This window comes from Crocodylus siamensis, chromosome 5 (assembly GCF_052110815.1).
Source record: "Crocodylus siamensis isolate JL-2025a chromosome 5, ASM5211081v1, whole genome shotgun sequence".
In the NCBI taxonomy this organism is placed as follows: domain Eukaryota; kingdom Metazoa; phylum Chordata; order Crocodylia; family Crocodylidae; genus Crocodylus; species Crocodylus siamensis.
The window spans coordinates 10923725-10937699 of record NC_143399.1 but is presented as its reverse complement, the minus strand read 5'-3'; the positions used below and the strand labels follow the sequence as shown (position 1 = coordinate 10937699).

General features: G+C 49.9%; 1 protein-coding gene across 4 annotated transcripts in view; it reads right to left on the bottom strand.

Moving 5' to 3' along the window:
* ACOT11 (acyl-CoA thioesterase 11) overlaps window positions 1-13975 on the bottom strand; it is an 89090-nt gene that overhangs the window by 29805 nt on the left and 45310 nt on the right. For all 4 annotated transcript variants that reach the window (XM_090048560.1, XM_090048556.1, XM_090048557.1 and 1 more), the window contains 2 exons: window positions 6597-6783; window positions 3636-3705 (listed from right to left, as the gene is read on the bottom strand). In XM_090048560.1, coding sequence (XP_089904686.1) covers window positions 3636-3705; window positions 6597-6735 — 209 coding nt within the window. In that variant the 5' untranslated portion in view covers window positions 6736-6783. The remainder of the gene's footprint in view (window positions 1-3635; window positions 3706-6596; window positions 6784-13975) is intronic.

Below are 13975 nucleotides of genomic sequence, written 5' to 3'. Positions count from 1 at the left end.
AAGGGCTCATCTCCAATCTACCCCGTCAAGGCAAAGAGCGAATCTCATGTTCCCATACTTGCTACCCTAGATATCAAAGTATCATCCTTCTGGGCAACAAGAGAGCCCCCAGATTCATTCACAACTAGAGCTGCTGGCCTTTGCAGGTGCTCCTCATATTTTTGCCCCGTAGTAAATGAAAGCTTAACCCACAGGAACGTATCCCCTTTCATTGAGGGCTCAACTATCATGGGTTGGTTACCTTCCATTTACCCCAGGGTAAGAACGGGTAGTCAGTAAATCCCCACAAGCTTTCACTGTACTTTAAGTTGCTTGTGCTTGCACTAACAGTGTAACATCCACAGGATTGCATCTGTGCTCACCCTGCTGAGTGCAACTAGATTGCACCGATCCAGACCCACATCTTTCCTTAGTGCGAACCTCCACCCCCGAGCTGAATGTGCTTTAACTTACGACCACAATCCTCACCCCAATACCTGGTTCATCTTTAAATGTCGCAAGGGTCCCCCAGTCGACAAGCCCCAAACTACCGTATCTCAGCAGGGCTGCATGTTCCTACTGTGTCCTATTTACTAGCCATCTACACAGCAAAGGGACAAGAGTCCTTCCTAACCTACAGAAACAGCCAGCCTTAAAACGATTGTGTCAGAGCCCGCGAGGCACAGAGAAAACACAGAATCGTTGCAATAAAAATATTTTAACTTGATCACTCACCCATTTATCCCTTTACCCTATCAAATAAATAGAGGTTCATTAACATAATTAGCAAAAGATTAGCGGAAGATTCCAAAAAAAACCCCAACCCTCATCTTTCAAAATCTCTCGCAAGCCTTTAATAACTCAATTTTTTAAAAATCCCACTAGTTACAATCACGGATTCAATTTGTGTTTTTGCTCAGGGCTTAATGTGAGCGTAGGACCGGTGAGAGGTGTCAAAACGATAGCTCTCAAGACAGATGTCTCCCATTTATCTACTTAAGAGCTAGCAGCCTGAGCAGAGGCAGCGCGTGTCTCTGGGAGTAGCAGGGCCTTTGTTTCTCATCTCGCTAATCCTTGGTTTCTCTGCTGTGACCAGAACAAGGATAACCTAGGTAACGAACCGCGCTCCCCAATTCTTTTCACTCAGGCCACCGACCAGCTGTCAAAGGAGTAACTTTTGTCTCTGTCTGCCTAGGACAGAGAGAAAGCCCTGTCCCCAGGGAGGGGCATGGCCCCCACAGCCACTCCTATTCCCTGAGCTGTCTAGACATCATTTGTCTACATTTTACTGACTGGCATAGCTGCAAAAGTGTGCAAGTGTTAATGTTCCCTCTGTAACCCCGGCCAGGTGTGCGCTGCAGAGCGCTGGCACACAGCTTCCCAGCTAGGAGCGTAGGGAAAAAGAAAAGAAAAAGAAAAAGAGACATGTGTGCACGTGTGCACGTGTGCGTCCATGACATGGTCTGCCCGCTCTGGCTGTCACTCCTACAGCAGCAACGTGGTGTTACTGCACCCAGCTGCTGCACAAGCATCACTGTGGAGCTGCTTCTGCCATGGACACTTGTGGGGTGGGGGCACAAACAGCTCTGTTGCACCTACTACGCTGGTCCCTGCTCGCCTACCCCAAGTTACACTACAGACCACCCCAGCCCCCCTACTTGGTCAGCTTTGCTGTTCTGGGAAGTGGTGGCATGATGCTGGTGTATCCTGCATGTTCAGGAGGCTCTGCCAACCTCGCTTCTGCAGCAGAGACTTTCCTAGTGCAGACAGGCTCACAGGAGCAATTCAGCAGTGACACTGGAAAAGCCTTTGGTCTAAAGTCTCATCAGGACACGAGTGGTACCCCCTTCTGAATCTCTTGGGTATAGCGGAGTGGTTTGATATAGCTCATTGCTGCTTGGTTAGATTTTGCCGCAGAATAACCTGTTTCAGCAACTGCTGGCTTGTAATGAGATGCCCAAAGATTTCAATGATGTCTTTAGACACCCACATAGGTGGAGGGTATTCTTCCAAAGATCTCAAGGCTACATAATTGACCTAAGCAGCTGATGAGAACAGATGAGCACGGTTCCTGGTGCTATACTTTCTAGTTCAACTTGAGCGGGAAATGTAAGTATAACCTCTCCTACGAATTCTTGGTTGAGGCTTGGCCTGGGATCAGAAGTACAGAGGCAATAGCTTCATTGCTAGAACAAACTGAGCCTCCAACTAAGTCAAGACCAAGGTCAAGTTTCAGGTCACCTCTGCTGCCTGCACCACTTTGCCTATCAAGCATTTCCATCAACTAATTCATTCATTACCATTAAATTAATTAGCACCAGGTTTTCCCTAGTAGGCTGGACTGCCCAGAACGTATAAAGCTGCTGCATGTGCTTGGTACCTTCAGGAGCAGGCGAGCACTGAGCCTGGTTTATAAAAGTATCCTCAACAAACTACTAACCATCTGCAACACTTAACAGTTCTGTGCACCTGGGTGTCGAAAGGCACATGCCGCATTCAGCTGTCTTTTCTTACAACAGTGGCGATAATAGCTGTGAAGCATGCTCTGGAAAGGAGACAGAAGCTATATGGTGAACTCAGGGACACTGTGAGTTCGGTTTGGCAAGCACAGAGACAGCATCCAATATGGAAAGTCTTCTCTATACCTAGAATCTACTTATCGCCAAAGCTGGCTCAACCACCTCACCCCAAAACCAACCTTTAAATCAGAGAGCACTAAAAACTCAGAGCTACCAACATTCACAGGGAAGAAGCACCTCCAATTGCTCACACTCAATATCCAGAAACTTCACTGGAAGTGGTTTAGCAAACCCCTTAAAAAGGAGCACCGACTTCCCACCATCGTCTTCTTAACCAGCCCCTGTGTTGCATGCTCAGTGCTGTACAGAACGGCATAAGAGGGCTACCGGCTCTCCCCGGCAGGACGCATTAGGCACAGGCCATTAGGATTACAAAAGGCAAAAAAAAAAAGGAAGTTCACCATTCCATTCAACATGACTTATGGAGGCAAGCATTTGAGGGAAAAAAGGCATTTTTCACAACTTCATGTAAGCTATAACATTAAACTGCTGTATGCAAGACAGCTGTTGTATTCCTTCCCAGAGGTGGCTGCATCTCAGCTGCGGCTGAAGCGATAATCCCTGGGTAAGCTTACTCCCCATCTCTAGGGAAGGTGCTGGGTAAAGTTAAGAGCCACAAAGGGGTTGGAGACCCGTGAATAAGAAACGCTACAGCTGTGTCTTTTATAAGACTGATTTTTTTGGACCAGGAACTGGAACGGATTCCTTGAAAAATAAAAAAAAAAAAGAGGGAGGAGATGGATTATGAGGGAAAAGCAGGAAAATAAGGGAAGTGGCACTAGGACATAAACAACAGAGAGCGGTCCGTCGGCAGGTCTCAGAAGGAATCCGGTCCCTAATTGTTGGGTGGGTTACAAGGTCTTCTACACACGTTCAGGTTCAAGCCTCCGTGGCCCTGCTCCTCCCTTGCTCTCGTGTGCTGGACTGGGATGAGGTTTCATCTCTACAGAGCAGAAGGGATGAATTTGCAGCACCCAGACTCCAGGTCTTTAATATTTGCTGCGTGCAAAGCAGAAGAAAAGATCTCCCCCCCGCCCAAACTAGCATAACAGCCAGAGAGGGAAGTAAGGCATTTACCTAATCGTGTGCTCAAAATAGATATCGTCCACGGAAGCTGTGACGCAGGGGCAGCCAGCGTGTCTCTCGGCTAGAAAGGAAAAACAAACCGCGTCAGTGCCTACAGCAATGCACCAGACAACTGGACTGCTTGTGTCTCGGCAGGTCCTGGCTAGGCACGAGTAGCCTGGGTCTCTGCGCTGGGCTCCGCTTAGTGCTCGATCCTATCGACTCGCCGCGGCCAGGACACAGCTCCCTCTGCGCGGCGGGGCACCAGGGGTTCCTCGGAGAAGATGCTGGTTCCTTCTTTCCTCGGCCAAAGACTCGTGCGTCTAACATCACCCAGCACACAGCCTCGCAGTCTGATCTCTCCGGCCACATAACGTGCACCCAGTTCACTTGAACAGGATCAAAATTAAAGGAGCAGACATCGGTGTTACGTTCCCCTCCCTCCCCTGTCAGAAATGAACATTGGTACAGGGAAAGAGTGACACCATTTATGTTAGCTATTTAAAAACTGTCCTCGAAGGGTGTCATCATTTCTCTACACTTTCATCTGTCACTAGAATGTGTGCTCGCCCCCTGCACCACTGTCACGGCCTTTTTGGCGATCCACATTGGAAATTGCACAGCTGTTGCTTGTGGCAAGAAGATCTCCCAGTATTACAGGTTCTGGGAGCTCCAGTTTTTTCGAAGCGTGATCTCACAAATGGAAAAGCCCGTTGCACGACGCTGCTTATCACCCAAAAAGCTATTTAAAAATCAAAGCAGCGCTTTGTAGACTGAATGCTTCATTTGATGAAGCGTGACTATGGGCAGACCCCCCAGCGCCAGGCTTTCGCTAGGAAAGGCATCGCACACAACGGACCAAGCCCGAAAAAGAGGATTGAAAGAAGAGTGCTGACACAGCTACTGCAAGGGCCGCGTGAACACTGTGCTGGACCCTGTAGACAAATAGCAACCGCCTGAACTACCACATCTACCTCTCATAAGCATAAGGCAGCAGTGACTTCACTTGGATCCCACTAGTTTTCTATGGCAGGCCGTATTCAATTTTTTCCATGATGGGGAGCACTTTGTAGACAGATCCTTTCCATAGACCCACCTCCCAAACCATCAATACCTGCAGCACAAGGACTTTCACTCCAGTACAGAGTGTCAATGCAGCAAATTAAAGTGTCCCCCTGCCCGGTGTGCTGCAGCGCTATGCTACAGCCCTAGCACTTGCTGCTATCTGCTAAGTGCTGGGCTGTCTTTGATTAGCTATTCCACCCTAGTCCCAGCCTGATCATTACACCCAGGTGCTATTCATTTGCTAGGTATTCACTTGAAAGGGCACAGCTGTCTCAGGAAAACTTTTGAAATCTGGTATAGAAAAGGTCATCGTTTAAGATAGCCTCTCCCTCCCCCCGCCACTTGCAACCACAGTCCCTTCTCTATCACATTTTGCTTTTTTATAAGAACTTTTTATTATGAGGATGCAAAACCTCTCTCCTCGGGTAGTAAACACCAGTTCTCGGCTCTGCTGCTTTCTGGGATCATTGACCCTGCTATAAAAGGGGGGATTTGGGGGAGAGGGCTTCATTTTGTAGACAATGGAGAGATTCTTCCAAAGAGAGTAACCTGCAATCTTGTAGCATAGCTTAAATGGTTGCCAGAACCCAGTTCTCCAGCTGCCACTGACCCTGTGTGTCTACAACCGTGGGCAAGCTGCTTCCTTTCTCCTGTGCCTCACCTCCCTTTGCAAACAGGGATGGCTGCTTCCCTGCTCCTCAGGTGCCGGGAGACGCTAGAATTTGTTAAAGCGTGCAAGATGTTGGGAAACAAAAACAGAGACATGTCAGACAACATCTCTAAATAATTAAGGAACAGTTTCCTCCACACATGGAGTGCACTTGTGGAGTAGGCTGCTTACAAAGGACCCATAAAAATTTAAGTGATGGGAGCAAAGAAAGAGCAGAGATCAGTTCTTCCTGGGAACTACTACCCCACATGCCATCAAAACCACACAGAGCCGAAACGCCTACGCGGAGACCTCCGCAAGAGCTTAGCAATGTTTAGAGCTGGATTATACCATGTACTGCACGACACGCTGTAGGGCAAGCCTCCGTAGGAGCCCGGAGACGGACTGGAGCTTTCTAATAGCAGGGATGAATCTGACAGCTCGTTTCTGCAAGCGCCGTCTGCAGATTCCCTTCGCAGGTGAAGCTCTCCCTGCTATAGGAGTTTTATCCATTGAAGTATTAACAAGGACTAGCCTTTCATGAGTATCGTTAAGGATGTCTCTTCTCAGCGGTGCCTTCTCTGTCACGCCCTGGGTTCATTGCAGAGAGGGCTGCGCTGACTTGAATTAGATAGGCAGGAAGGAGGAGGAGAATGGCAGAGAAAGATCTTGCGGTTTAGGGACCCACATGGCAAGGGGAAGGATAGCACAGGGCTGCCCCATGGCACTGGACAGACAGTACTGAAGCATCTCAGGGTCCAGACATGCCTTGCAGTCACCTGAGCAGGCACAAGGCCCCCTCATGGGAGTTGCTGCCACAGCACCAACCCCCTAAGCAGCAGCGGAGCTGGTTTGCCCAGAGCAAAGAGTAACCCTGGGTGCAGGAAAACCAGAATAAGGGAGCAGACACATGGCCCCTCTCCAGCATGCATCTGCTCCACCTCTGCACCAACCCACCCCAGGGCACCAGGGTGCATCATGAAACCTGGGATCCAGGGGACTCACTTTTGCCAGATGCTTTTGCCAGCGGCTGCAGAGCCCAGGAAAGCAGCAGCCAAGGCCCACAGTGATCCCAGCCCTGGTGCTATGGTTCAAAGCCCATGGGCGACTGGTGCCTCCTGAGTCTAGGGGGGCACCAGCGGGGAACAACCAGGGCACCAGCATTCTCAGGGGGGGCACATGCCCCCCCCCACCATGCCCTCCTTACATATCGCCTATGTTCACACCCCACCTCGCCCTCTCCCCCTGGCCCGGCTTACCAGACAGGCAGGCTGCGGTGTCGATCCACTTGAGCAGCTGCCCAACACCAAGCTGGCCACAGTGGTTGGTGTGGCAAGGCAGCACCATCTGGCTCATCTGCACCTCCGTGGGGTTGCGCGCCTCCGTCCCACGCTCCATGATGCGCTGGGGTCCTGCTCCGTCCGGGCCGCAATGCAGCACAGCAGCCTGGCAGGACAGTGAAGGGATGAGCCTCACAGCTTGGATGTGCTGTTTCCCCTCCCACAACATACACAATCCCTGCCCAGGTGCAGCCTCTCCTTTCCTCTTCTCAGGGCAGGGGACACCGCTCTGCCCCTGCTCAAGTCTTGGGGCAGAAGAAAATTCCCCTGGCAGGGCAATAAAGCAGCTCTCTGCTGAGCTAGAGTAGACAGGGGAAGAAAGGGGGGATTTGGGGAGACTCAGGGCATCCGACACCCATGTCCCACTGAAGAGTCGCCCACAGTGCAGCCACCCAGCCCCTGTAAAGACTTTCGTGCCCAAGTCTGGATCCTCCTCGTGCCCTGGCTGTTTGGGACAAAGCCCCACTTCAATGCCAAAGCACAGCACCTCAGGGGCAGGTCTGGGCGAGCGAGGAAAAGGGCCGGCGCCCAGCACAGAACCGAGTCCAGCATTCAAAGGCATCGAACCGTTCTCAACCCCAAAGCCCTCAGGGTCCAAGCCCACAGGCGCCAGCGAGTCCCGCACATCAGATCCTCAGGGCTCCTAGAGACGAGTCGAAGCCAGAAGGCATCGCTTGGTCTGGACTCCAGCATCCTCAGAGTTTGGGAATAGGCGATGCCCAGGGGAGCATTGATCCTGGCCCAGCTGTCGCTACCCATCAGAAGAGCAGCCCAGAAACACCGTTTCATTTCTGCCACGGGGAATTTTGACAAAACAAAACACCAAAATGCCTCTATTCAAAATGGCACCAATGCCCCGTGGCGGCAGTCGTTTCGTGACGCTCCACAGCAAGGGACTCCAGTGACGCTCCTCCGCTCCTCACCAAAGGCAGAGCAAGCGGTGCGGCTGTGGTCTCACCTCGGCGTCCAGTCCACAAATGCCACTGGAAGGGGAAAGCACCCACAACCAGCTTCACGGGCTTAAAGGACCATTAGATCCTCCAACCTGATCTCATAACGCCCTGCGAGACAGACTTCACCCATGCTAAGCCCAGTAGCGGGGGTTAAGCTAATGCATTTTATTCTTTGTGGGACTAAACTGCCGCGTGCTACAGGGAAGCCAGAAAAACCAATGTGTCACCACATCCCACGACCCTGAGAAATGGCAGGGAGTGGACTCAGCGAGATACGTCCCCACTCCCCACGGCCCCTGCAAACGCTGTGGCAGAATCCCACACGTCCTCTGCTCCGAGGCACCGCAGCACCACTTGGGACTGCTCCCCAGGCTTGACCAACATATTTTGGTTTCCAGCATAGGGAGGTTTCCTCCAGGAAAAAGACACTTCTCAAAAAAATAGTGTTTTTTTGGTCCAAAAGTAATTCAATGGACAAATATTTTGATAGGGGATATTTGATCCGCTCTACCTGAAAGGCCGCAAGAGCAGGGCATGCTTTCCAGATTTCGGGCAGCTTGCAGGACAGTCTGATAGACCCGTCAGAGATTAAACAAGGACACTACATTGCCTCTTCCTTGTCTCCAACCAAATTTAGACAGCGACAGCCACAACCCAAGAATTAAACATATTTACGCTTGCTCTGTACGCTGCTCGAGCCCCCTCCACTCTTTGAAGCATGGCGCACTCCACACCTTCGGTAAATATAGGTAAATATTAGTGCGTTACTCTTCTCTCCGACTCGCCCACTTTTCAGAATTCGGTATTTTACTGGCTCAATTATCCACAGATAAAACTCCTTCCTGTTTTCCCTGTCTGTCTCTATGCACTGACTTTATGCAAACTGAAAGGCTTTTGACTTCCGAAGCCAAATTTATTCCTGGGTATAATTCCAATTAAAGGATACTAACCTTTAAAAAAAGGGACCGTTTCTCTAAAAGCGATTTACCTGTTACAGGTGACACTGAAGTTTTCTAGTAAGGGCGGGGGGGAGAAAAAGCCTCATTTTGAGTGTACTTTGTGCATGTAACAGTAGTTTGCATCTAGCCAGGTCTTCCTGAGGCTTCCTGCCCTCTCTTCTGTTTGGTGAAAAAGAAAGGGGAGAGAGAGTAAATCGAGACTGTGGACACATGCACACGCTAGGAGCAGGGTCAGTCATTTTTTGAAGCTGGTTAGATTTCAAGTTGACCAGGCCCCTTTTAGACAGCAGAGTTACAGCCAAGGATGCCCCTGACCTCGATAAGTACCTGACCAAGCACGGGACTCTAATCTGCGTTTGGTTCCTAATCTTCCTTCCTCTCTGGGCGCATCTACACGAGACACTTACTACGCAGTACAGGCAGTCCTCGACTTCCACCGTTTCAAGTTACACCGTTTCGCACTTACAGTGTTTATAAATTGACACTTGTTTCAACTTTCTGATGTCAGTTTTGACTTTACAATGCTTGATCTGATATGACGCCACGCCAGGGAACAAGTTCGCTGCATTGCCCATCTCCCTGGAGAACATTTGCCCAAACTTCCTTGGACACTTTCTTTGAGAAAGCCGACAGGACTCCAGAAAAGCCTGCAGCCAGGACTCCTGAGAAGTCTCCAGCCAAGAACCCTTCAATAAGTCCAACAAAGTCACCTCAAAGAAGTCCTTCCAAATCAATATGATTGTTATTTACAATATAAATGCATTAATATAGCTATATTACTCATCTATAATTGATCGAGTCAAAATTCTGGGGTATTTTTGGTGAAAATAGGGTATCGGGCCTTGGTTCAGGAGCCAGTCCCCCATTTATAACATTGATTCATGGTTTCTAGGGTCGGAAGGGACCTGAGCAGATCATCTAGTCCGACCCCCTGCCATGGCAGGAAAGCGTACTGGGGTCAAACGACCCCAGCAAGGTGTTCATCCAGCCTCCTCTTAAAGACCCCCAGGGTAGGAGCCAGCACCACTTCTCTTGGAAGTTGGTTCCAGATCCCAGCCTCCCTGACAATGAAGTAGCGCCTCCTGATATCTAGCCTGAATCTGCCCTCTGCCAGCTTGTGACCATCATTCCTGGTCACTCCTGGCGGTGCTCGGGGGAACAGGGACTCCCCCAGTGCCTGCTGGTCCCCTCCGACTAGTTTGTAACAGGCCACTAGATCCCCCTCGGCCTTCTCTTGTGGAGGCTGAACAGGTTCAGGGCCCGTAGCCTCTTCGTGTAGGGCCTGCCCTGCTGCCCCATATCATGCGAGTGGCCTCCTCTGGACCCTCTCCATGCTGTCCACATCCCTCCTGAAGTGCGGCACCCAGAACTGGACGCAGTACTCCAGCTGCGGCCTGACCAGTGCTGCATAGAGGGGGAGGATCACCTCCCTGGACCTGCTCGAGATGCATCTGTGGATGCACAACAAGGTGCGGTTGGCCTTTCTGACCGCGTCCCCACACCGCCGGCCCATGTTCATCTTGGAGTCAATGATGACCCCCAGATCCTTCTCCGCCTCTGTGCTGACAAGAAGGGAGTTCCCCAGCCTGTAGGTATGGTGCCGGTTGTTCCTCCCCAGGTGCAGCACCTTGCACTTGTCGGTGTTGAATCCCATCCTATTCTCGTCCACCCACCCCTGTAACCTGTCTAGGTCTGATTGCAGCCTATTCCTCCCTTCCAGTGTGCCCACATCCCCCCACATCTTAGTGTCATCAGCAAATTTGCACAGGTGCTTTTTACCCCCTCGTCCAAGTCACCAATGAAGATGTTGAACAGTGCGGGCCCGAGGACCGAGCCCTGGGGGACCCCACGGCTCACATCCCTCCAGGTCAAAAATGACCCATCCACCACCGCTCTCCGGGTGCAGCCCTCCAGCCAGTTGGCGACACATCTGACTGTGTGGGTGTCTACAACACAGCCCCCCCAGTTTCTTAATGAGAATGGGGGGGAGAGACGGTGTCGAAGGCCTTCTTATGAGAAAATTGGTTCCAAGTTGCAATGTTTCAACTTAAGATGCGGTTGTCAGGAACAAATTGTGTTGCAAGTCTGAGGACTGCCTGTAGCCTAACGCTGCGCATTTGCATGCCGGTCAAAAAGCATGCTAATACGTGACTGCACAGGAACTGTACTTACTGTGCATTTAGTTAGTACTTCATTAAGCAAGGACTAAACTAAATGAACAGTAACTACTGTGCATTAATGCATGTGTAGACATGCCCTCTGTGACCTGGCAGTGTCTCCTGTTTATAACCAGGGATCCTGGTTTTAGCTAATTTAAAAAAAAGAAAATCCCCAATTTTCAGATTAAAAAGTGCATGAGTGTGTGTGTGCGTGCATGCATGTGTGTGTTTTAGTGGTGTTTCATTTTCATCATGGAAAACTGGATTTGGGGTTACTTTCTTGAATCCAAAAATTGGGGATTTTTGTTTTAATCAGAGAAAACGAGGATCCCTATCTATAACACTCACGGCCAGGTCCTTATGGCAACCACTTCTCTTCCCTTTGGTCAGCTAACAGCATGTTAAATGGTTTTAGTCTCCAAATGAAGCCGTCTCTGTTGAAAATGTCCCAGTCCCCGGCTCAACGCAGCCGAATTCTGCTCAGCTTCTCAGAAGAGCATTTTGCTCTTGCTTTGCTAACAGGAGAGCTGCGTTTCCATAGCTACTGTTACACGACGTTCCAGAAATGGTACGAACCTCAGGTTAGCAGCGACTACAATGCATGTGTCAAGTAAATCATATTAAAATCACCCCACCGCCCAGCGAAATGGAATCCAGGTCATGCGTTAGCCCAAGAGACCCGCGCGGGAACCACTCTCAGCAAGGCACCGGCCACACATGTTAGGGCATGAAGACTTCAGCCTTTCAACTCTTGGCAGAAGCGTTCTTTCAGAAGCCTGCTAGCCCACTTGATGGTTTTCCAATATCCCCAGTATGCAGTATGCAAGGGGAGAGCTATTTTTAGAAGCTGTCTGTCTCTGTCATAGTTGCAAACCGGCAAATCAATCATCCTCCAAGACTTGTGCTGGAAAACGAGCAGCGTGTCTCTGCACTGCGCCTCTCCCTGTTGGGTCTTTGGTTTTCTGTATCTGGCTTCAGGGACTCGGCTAGGCTGATTGCCCATCGGGACCAAGAATTAAAGTATCCTAAGCTGCAGTACCCCAACCCAGCATTGGACTAGCCAGGTGCACGGTGGGGAAATCGATACTGTTGGTATTGGTTATAGCCAGAGGCAGCACCCAGGATTTGAGCCAATGGTCTGCTTCTGTTCAACAACGCCCACGATCCTGATATTTTAAATAAGCCATCTACAATCACGTGGCATTTATCTGCTGTGCCAGGAGAGAGGAATCCCAGTGATTAAATTACAGCGTGATGTTTACTGCCCAGGCAAAGGCTTATTAGCAGACACCAAAGCAGCAGAGCCCAGCAAAAAGGAAGCTGGATGCCACTGCCAGAGGACTGGGAGATCAACTCAGTGGCTGCAATATTTATCCATCGCTTTTTGATGACGCCGGGGGACAGGCAGAATTGGCTGGATTAAAAAAGGATGCTCAAAACCAAACTCTACGGTTTGAGAGACACCAGCTAAACTCCCCACTCCCCCCTCCCCAGCTCACATCCATCGCTCTCTTTTGCAGGCCACCCAGTGCCAAGCAGCAAGAGCGGCACAAAAAAGCATGAGAAAGGCTGTTCTTGTTTTCTTTCTAGCCCTTCTGAAAGCAGAAAGCACAGGGACTCTCAACCCAGACTGATCACATGATATCTCCAAACCCAAGAACTTTTTTGCAAAGAATCTAGGTCAGGCTATTCTAACTCAGGTGCCTCAAGTTAGGCCCTGGAATAAGTGTCCTGATTTGCAGAGATACTGAACACCTGCAGCTCCACTTGAAATCAGTGCAAGCTGCAGTTGCCCAGTGTCTCTAAAGAAATCAGGCCACTTAATTCCTGCATCGCAGTTTGGGACCTGAGCTTGAAAGCTTGAACGCACGCATATTGCGTATTCACACCCAAACACGGAGTCTGGTCCTGAGCTGTAGGTACCCAGCACCAAAGATTTGGGGTGCTAATGTGTGGGTTCATCAGTGAACTGATGCTTGTTATGTTCACCCACTAATTGCATTTGCTCCAATATGGTGACCGGGATCTTTGAGTAGGATTCAGTTTGCTGCTTTAGCTAATTTACTGATGTATTGCGAGTTCGGGGGGTTGGATGTGCTCAGCGTTAGATGTAAGCAAAAAGATATTCTTTGAGCAAGGTATGCCCAGGAGTGGTTTTTCAAGCCTTTCTAAGCATCTGATGCATAAGGATTTTCAAAATAACTACCTTCATTCTATAATTATATAGCATCTGGACATCTTGCGAGGTCCCTTCCAGCCCTAATGCCTATGAAATCTTCCCCTTCCCCTATATATATACGGTAGTTACATCTATACAAGTGATGCTGTACAGGATGATTCAAGAATTATGTGAGAGGCAGGGATTTCTTAGGGTGACATCTTTTATTGGACCAGCTATGTGATCTAAGATATCACCCCAAGAAATCCTTGCCTACATATATACACATTCATACACGCAGCCAGAATTCCCTCTTTCCTACAAATCTCCTGCAAGATTATCTTGTGCTTCAGAGCTCTTTCAGACTAACTTGGATCCAGCAGGAACTGGTCTGTTCGTTTAGAGGCTGGGTACTCCTCCCAGCTATTGAAACCCTAGCTAACCTTTTACTGAACCTGGAAACCTTCCCGTAATCTCCCCTGCGCCAGATGAGAACGCCTGTCCAACCAGGTTTTCTATTTAAAGAATGAAGCTGCTCTCCCATTAAAGAAGCTAACCTGCAAGATGTATTGCCAAACACACAAAACCAGCACATTCCTGATTTATAACATGCAGCCGTAGATGCAAATGAATTGCAGCAAATTGACTACACAGCAGCAGCTCCTTCCAGGAGTAAGGCGTTTGAAGAGGTTTCGGAGGGAATGGAGGCACCAGACCACAGCAAAGCTGGCTAGACGAGGCCCCAGTGTCATACTCATACTCCACTAGGAAGGATGCGTGCGACTGGTCTGTCGCTTGTACTCACCTCCGACACATGGGATATAAAAAGTGCATGACAGAACAGGACACGAGCACACTGGGGAGAGCCAAGCGAAGAACGACGGAGGGGGAGCGAGAAACCAGGTCTGGGAAAGAGCAGCCAAGTGTCAGAGGGAGTGCATCCCCACTGGCAAAGCATACAGACGGAGCAAACCCTTACCCCAGCTCTCAGGAGTTGCCTTTTAAAGTCCTCTGTATCAGCAGGCTCAAGTGTCACCGCCTTTCAAGTCGGTGACCGCAGCAGTGAACA